Source organism: Antrostomus carolinensis, unplaced genomic scaffold, assembly GCF_000700745.2.
Source record: "Antrostomus carolinensis isolate BGI_N321 unplaced genomic scaffold, ASM70074v2 scaffold27196, whole genome shotgun sequence".
Taxonomy (NCBI): domain Eukaryota; kingdom Metazoa; phylum Chordata; class Aves; order Caprimulgiformes; family Caprimulgidae; genus Antrostomus; species Antrostomus carolinensis.
In genome coordinates, this window is record NW_010320207.1 from 2,364 (window position 1) to 10,394 (window position 8,031).

Sequence of the window (8,031 nt, forward strand, 5' to 3'; positions counted from 1 at the left end):
AATGGGGGGAAGATTGAAAAACACAGAACAAAGCTCAGGAAAATCTTACAGAAGATTAATGGAGAAAGGAGATATATGTATATATACATATATATATATAAATTTTTATTTTTATATATCTATATATAAAATCTCATACCACTTCTTTGTTTAACTGTTGCTGCTGAATGATTAGCTTGTGGGACAACCTGGTGCCTGACTTAACTGCACAAAATTGACAGCAGCTGCACTTCAGCAAGGTTTAGGAGTAACTACTTCCTGACTTGCGTATCTGTGTAAAATATCTCCATACACAACTTAATATATTCTCAAACAGATAAAGCATATCAAGAAACCCAAAAGTGTTGATTTTCATTTACCACAAACACATTAAAAGTAAGCCACCATCTGTTATTCTTGTCAGTTCTTTATTGGTTTTCATCCTAAAGACTAGCACATTTACAGCATACATGGATTGGATGAACTAGAATATATAAAACAGTAGCCATATGTTTATGATATATTAATACTGCCCAAAACCAAATAAATAAAAATATTTAAATGCACAAAGCTTGGCAAATACAGTTGTGTTGGGACAAAACAGTGTTGTATTATACAATAATTTTACATGTATAAATGAAACAAAAGGCAACTGTGCTGTAGGTACTTTCACAGAACATACACAGAACATACTTGGCAACAGTTTTCTTTTTTTACCTTTGTATGTTTTATAATTTAAAAAACGTAATCAAAAAAGAACATTAGACAGAACTTCATTTTACAGTAATCCTTAAATTCACCTCTCCTGTGCAACAGAAAAGCTTACTTCACCCTGGTGAAGCATCCTATGTGGATTTCAAGTTTCACAGTTTTTCTTTTTCGATGAACTGCGGGTGATCTGGCTGCTCATTGCGCCCTTTAAACGAGCCCGTCGATGTGCATGTACGGACAATGGCAGAGATAGAAAATGTCAGCTGGACAACAATGTTTTACATGTAAGCATACCGAAATTGGAATAAACAAAATAATGCAGTACTTGAGACTGGTATTCCACCACTTTAAAAAGGTGAGCAAAAACCATGCACATACAAAATTTGAGAACTTTTTCTCATTACATTGGTATACAAAATAAATAAAGGACCGCTAAGCTCTGGAGTAGATCTAATGATTGTTGGCCACAGCCTAAGAGAGTGGCTCTGGTAACTGTTACAATAGACCTCCTTGTTATTTTCTTCTGAAGCTGAACAATGGAAGATTTTTAGTGTAACAATATAGGACATAAAATATAATTAACTACGTTTGAAATATACAAAATAAAATTATCAACTCATAAAAACTAAGGGATATAAAGAGTATAGTTTATACAAAAATAAATGTAGCATTTAATAATGGGCCAGGGACTGAAGGTTGAGCAGAACTAATGGACTAACATGTTAAAAGAGATCCCATTGAAAAATTTTTCACCATACATCTGTTTATATGTTAGCAACAAAATAAAATAAAATCAGTACGTATTTATTAATTGACAAACAGGGTTTGTAAAGCTTCCAAGGGACTGTTCTACTGTAGATGATTTGTTCAGACCTAGGATGGGTACTACAATACACTGAATTTGCACAGAATTCAGTGCTTTGTTACCCTAGGGAGACAGAAAGGATGGTAATGACCTAGTTCAGCGGAACTCTCTGACCCGGCTTTGTGACGTGCTGCTCAGGGTTAAACTGCAAAATGCAAAAACTGCTAGACCTGGAACCCCCAAACCTACATGGGAGCAGAATGAACATGACTGACTGATAGAGCAGTGACAGCACAGACAAACATCAGTGAGAGGGAGAAAGAAATCAGAAAACAGCCATATACTTACCTGGCTGTTGCTACTCTTACAAGAATAAATGAGCAGATTTTTCTAATCTAAAGCTTATATCCTTAGAAAGCAAGAAGGAAAGGGCACAGTGTGCTGAACAAAACTAGCGAGAGATGATTTAATCCTGTTAAAGTTTAGAAACTAACATTTAGCTGCTTTTTAAAAAGGTATTTTAGCTTCAAAGGCATTCTTTGGGAGATTATTTCTGAGGAGATCTGTTGAGCATTTTTTATCAAATGCTATCAAACTGATCACCTTAGTCATAAGCTAGAACACATCTGAGGTTCTCATGCATTAGCAGTAGAGCATGAGTAGTTCCTTTCTACTGACACGGGGCATTGCTGCCTTCCTCAGAAATACTCTGAAAACAGTCATACTTCCCCCACCTGGATTCTGAACATCTGCCCAGGTAAAATGCAAAGGTAAACAGAAACCAGTTTTGGTTCCAGAGTAATGAGGATGTGTTGGGCACTTTGAGCATTTCTTTGTATTGACGTACACAAATCGATAAGGAAAAAAAAAATTTAAAAACTAATCAAAACCAATGTAACCCCCAAGATACTAATGCTTACAATGCAGAAGTGCTATAAAAGGCCATGGCTAAAAATGTGTTAATATACAATACCATGGAACATACTGAATGTGTCACATGCAACCTTAGCAACTTGCTAAGGTTGGGGGAAGGGGAACTGTTGCTGGCATTAATGGTTAAGCATCATTATGTTTCTGAAATACTTTTTAAAATTAGGTGAGATGTGTGCCCAACTCCTTATCTGCCAAAGGCGACAGTAATTTGTCTTATTTGGACAGAACTAGAAACTAGACCCTCATATGCCTGGCCTTTTATGTATTGTTAATTTCATATTTGAAGATGGCATCCTATATACAGTAAAACAATTTATACTCCTGGCTTTTATTGTGCTGATTTTTTTTTTTTTTAAGTTAAACTTCTATTTCTTGATTGTAACAATGCATTCTACAGTTACTAGACTGTCTAGGATCCAATCCCTTTTTATTTACAACTTTTGAGTTTTACTCTCAGTTTTAAAAAGTTTATGAAAAGCTCAATCTCAAGTCAACTCAGTATAAAAAGATGTTATGTGAAACAGCTGCCTCAGTGCCATTCCTAGAGTCCTTGCCCATCCAGGAGGTACCTAGCTATTTGCAGATAGGTAATTATTAAGTAGCACAATATCTGTTCATCTTACATACACTGAAGGCTATTTAAACGGGCAGAGAGTCATCACACTATTCTCAAGCTAAGGTGTCAGAATAATTGTTACTAGAGATTCCAATTCTGTAAGTAACATGCTCTGCATAACCTGGCGAAATGTACAAAAAGGTTATTTATCTCTTCTGGATGACAAAATCATGTATTAATCTAGAGCGTATCCACATATTTTAATGGAACAGCAATTAAAGGACACAGTATGCTTATGTTTCAACTTTTCCATAAGTTCCTTCTGGAGGCCTGTAATACTTTGGGAAAGCCTTCAGTTGCAGGGAATTAAATGCATACTTGCGACATCCAACATTCTTCATTGTATTTTCTCGCCGACAACCCTCACTGGGGAAAAAAAACAAGCACAAAAAATGACAGCAGTAAAAAGGAAAAAAAAAACGAAAAAGACTTAAACTAAGATGAAATGAACTGGTTATTTTATAGCATTAACAAAAAGTTGGTTATATTTAATGGGCGTTTAATTAATTTGCCACTGCAAATATTAAAGATGATGACTCATCATACAATGCTAGTAAGAAGCACACAGAATGGACACATGCTACGTCTGATTGCTAGTTTTGCATTTCTATAAAGCAGCAGCACATCTACTGAAAAAGTTCTTTCACGGTGGTTTCATGTATTTCAGGGTACACTGTTGTGGAGTTCACATGCTGCTTCATTGCACGAGGGATCCCAAGAGATTGCTTACAAGCTGTTCTGCTAATTTGTTAGTATATTAAGCTGAAAAACTGCTGATCTCTCAGTATGAGCTTCAATTTTATTGTTCCCTGTATGTCAGTATTATCAGTACTTAAAGATTAGAGCTGATACAAAAATAATGACTTTCCCGTTACCTCTGCATGCATAAATTGACTTGAAAACCAACATTGTCTAAAAAAAAAATCTTAATCATGAAACAACAGCTTTGTGTGGGTGCAAAAAAGACTGTCTGCATTGACAGTCATCACCTCAGTGAAACAAAGCTGTGCAGAATTTAATTTTTACCCAATGCTTTGGTGCAACTTCCCCACATTACAAAGAGGTTCTGCGCTACATAAAAAACTACTCCATTGATAAGGCTTCTCTACACTTGTAAATCCACTTCAGAGCTCCTTTGATTACATCCAAAACCAGACGTACAAAGAGGAAGCACTATCTTTTAAATATATATTATACATCAATTTAGGCTTGCAGAAGAGTGTCTTTCTCTGATAGGGCCTTAAAACCTAAACAATGATTTAATACTAGAACTTCATGGCAAAGTGTACAGTACACTATCTTATGGTGGAAATGTCACATTATTCCTGTCTTGGAAATGGCTGCAGCATCTACCAGGTAAACTGTGGTCATCTGATTCAAAAGGAAGGTTTGGATTCTGGTTCCTTTTGAAAGCTCTTTGCTCTTACTGACCTCTCCATTCTTCTAATTTTGGTTAATTAAACTGACTGTAATTGTGTAAGTACCACCTAGTTTAAATTCATAAAACATGGAAACTTTTTGCTCTAAGAAACAGTTTAAGGAAGTTTTAAATTTGTCTCCAGAACACATTCTGTGACTGCCTTTTATAGAATGGATTGTACATGATGACACTATAGAATCATAGAATGTTGTGAGTTGGAATCGACCCACAGGGATCATTGAGTCCAACTCTTGCACAGGACAGTCCCAAGATTCAGACCATGTGTCTGAGGGTGTTGTCCAAATGCTTCTTGAATACTGTCAGGCTTGGTGCCATGACCACCTCCCAGGGGAGCCTGTTCCAGTGCTCCACCACCCTCTGGGTGAAGAACCTTTTCCTAACGTCCAACCTAAACTTGCCCTGGCACATCTTCCTGCCATTTCCCCAGGTCCTATCGTTGGTCACCAGAGAGAAGAGATCAGGACCTGCCCCTCCTCTTCCCCTTGTGAAGAAGTTACAGACCGCCATGAGGTCTCCTCTCAGTCTCCTCTTCTCCAGGCTGAACAAGCCAAGTGACTTCAGCCTCTCCTCATATGGCTTCCCCTCTCAACCCCTCACCAATTTCATGGCCCTCCCCTGGACACTCTCCAGTAGCTTTATATCCTTTTTATACGGTGGTGCCCAAAACTGCACACAGACACCTCCTTCCAACCCCTGTCCCACCAAAGGCTGTCGCAGTCAAATAGATTCATCAAAAAATTGTACAGATTCTAGTTCAGAGTACTAATAAAAACAATAAGTTTAAATAGCATATATGGGATGCTGGATGAGCTTTTTCACTCCAAAGTGAATCACTCTGTTCACTGCTCATTCCACTGCATCTGGTTATTGCACATGTCCCTCTATGGCACAGCTGGGCCAAAGAGATGGTGACAAAGATGGATGTATTTCACGCACCATTTCATGTGCCACGTTTCTTCTGCTGGAGGCACATAAGCAGTATGCACTGCAGCTTTTTAAATCTGAATGCCTGAACGAAAGCACAAACCAAGCTAAGAAAGAAAAAAAGATGAAAACTTGTCCCCACTAAAACTTAAGAAAAAAAAGAAAAAAACCAATGTTGTTTTCAAAATGGCTGGGCTTTCATTCTAGGTGAATTTAAGGGTGGTCTTACTGCAACCCTAATGATAGTCATAAGCAAAGCCTTCATACTTTATTTAAACAGATTAATAATTTCAGGGAGTTCAGTGGACATATGCCTACTAAAGTTAGTTTCACATCTTGTTAGACAGAACCCAGGACACTCACTATATTGCAACAACAAGGCCACAGTCCAACCTGACATTTGTTCACTTTGTAAAAAGGTAAATTTTTGTACCCAAAGCAAATGAACCAGCATTAATCAGAAAGAAGAGTGATTTGTATGGAGACACGGTGGTAGCAGAGATCAGCACAGGACATGGATATGTCCAATACCATCATAACCATGACTTTAAATCTCAGCAGCAGTTAGGACTTACCTAAATTAACTGCAACTAAAAATAAACAGGATGCGTCCTTAAATACAAATATAATATATATATATATATATGGGCTTTGAAAAATATTGGAAGAATCGTGAGGAAAAACACAAGGAGACAGTGTACTGTACAGTTTGATTTCATGAAGACAAAATATAACCACATGCTCTTTTTTTTAGTTAGATTATTCATCAAATTTAGGATTTTATTTTTATTTTTATTCTAACTGCTTTTTTGGTTTTTTTAAGCTTACTTCTCTCAGCAGCTTTCAAATTCCATTAAAATTTATTTAAAAAGCTACAGCTACCTATGTTTTTGAGCAAGTTAATAAGAGTATAAAATAGAAATCACAGTACTAGAAGAGTTCTCCTCAGAAGCCCAATTTTCTGTCATCTCAGGCACCAAGCGAAGTAAATCCCTTCATTAATTTAGCAAACCACATTAAACGAGGTTAGGTTTTTTGATCAGCTATTGCTATTGAGAAGCTCTGCCACACCACTGCATCAACAAAATCTTTCCATGTAAGCAGGCTGCTCCCAGTTATGTATATAAATGATGATCAAATTTCATCTGCAATTATTCTGCGTAACTAAACTAGGTAAGCCGCTTTAGTTTCACCACTTAAATAAATGTTAACTTACCATCATTCGTTTATCTCTAAGTCATTATCAACATCCTAATTTATTAAAGCTGTCCAACACTTAAAAATGGAAATAACAGTAATATTTAGTCTAGTGTAACTAAACCAAAGCCCAATGGAAAACCTCAAACCCACCTACTAAGGGAGCTAACCAATACCTCCCTCTTCTTGCCTGAAATAGTAAAGACCAGTATCTTTAACATCTAGGATAACGACCCTGTTCCAGAATAAGTTCTGTAACAGAGCACCTGAAACAGATAATGGATCGTTAGCAGGCTAATGCCAATTACATCCTCTTCCTAAGCACAAGTCATTCTCTTTATGTCTTTAATACATTACAAAATGCAGATCTACAAATAGAATGAAATAATTCTGCACGCAGCGCACCGCAAGCTGTTTTTTGACTGGGTACACTAGTCTATTAGAACATACTTAACCATGAGAAAGGAACAAGACTATGGTTCTACAAATTGTTCAGTAATGTAATTTGTATATTACGCTTTGAAATGAAGGTAGAAATCTGTTTATATCTTTAAATAAATTTCTTACAATTTCTTATAAACCCCACCCGTGTTTTTATTTTTCTCTTCATACCTCGTAAAAATTAAAGGCAAGATTAGCATACACCTTAAATATACAAAAAGATACAAATTCTTTTCAGACAGAGTTCCTTTCTCTGGAATACATGAAACAAGTAACACAAAACTATATTTGGTAAGAGATCTTCAGGCCGGCTAAAGTAACGAGGTAAGAGGCCAATGTCAGACTATGTTACAAGCACTGAAAGCAGAACAATAATTTAAAGTTTCAATACAATTCTTTCTGATAAAATAATTTGATGTATATTTACAGTTTAGTACAATAGAAACACAAAATTGTAAGGCATAATAATAATTCCTGGCAGACAATGCTATGACACATTCCTTTGTCCAGCAGGTACCAAGTGGCAATACACATTCAAGCACTTATTTGTTTTTGTTTGTTTGTTTGTTTGTTTTTAACCTTATCTTCACTTGCAACGTAATCTGGCCACCAGGTATGCTATGCTCAGAAACAGCCACACAATCAGTAAATTGGGGCTGAGAGCTAATAAAGGAATAGAGTAGAGGAGGCTGGGATCTAGTCTGAAATCTCGGATGGGCACCAAGCCACTCAAGTTCTTCTGGGTGACTACCTCCCGTGTTCCAATGCTGTGAAAAGGAAGAAGGTTGGGAGGAGGGAAAATAAAACAAAAAGGAAGATGGACATGCAAATGAATGTATAAAAAGAGATGGCAAAACAAGGTGGTCAAGAAAATGAAAAAACATAGAAGAAATCACAACAAAACCAGAAGATGAAATAAAGAAAGAGTGGAAAAACATCTCAAAAATATGTATCAGCACAATTACAGAAATAAGGAGAGGGAAA

At 36.5% G+C, this 8,031-nt stretch overlaps 1 protein-coding gene across 1 annotated transcript in view; it reads right to left on the minus strand.

The window, feature by feature from the left end:
- Positions 1-2,784: 2,784 nt before the first annotated feature.
- Positions 2,785-8,031, minus strand: part of INPP4A (inositol polyphosphate-4-phosphatase type I A) — a 48,530-nt gene continuing 43,283 nt past the window's right edge. Inside the window, exon 25 of the mRNA XM_029085334.1 lies at positions 2,785-3,410. Coding sequence (XP_028941167.1) covers positions 3,278-3,410 — 133 coding nt within the window. The 3' untranslated portion in view covers positions 2,785-3,277. The remainder of the gene's footprint in view (positions 3,411-8,031) is intronic.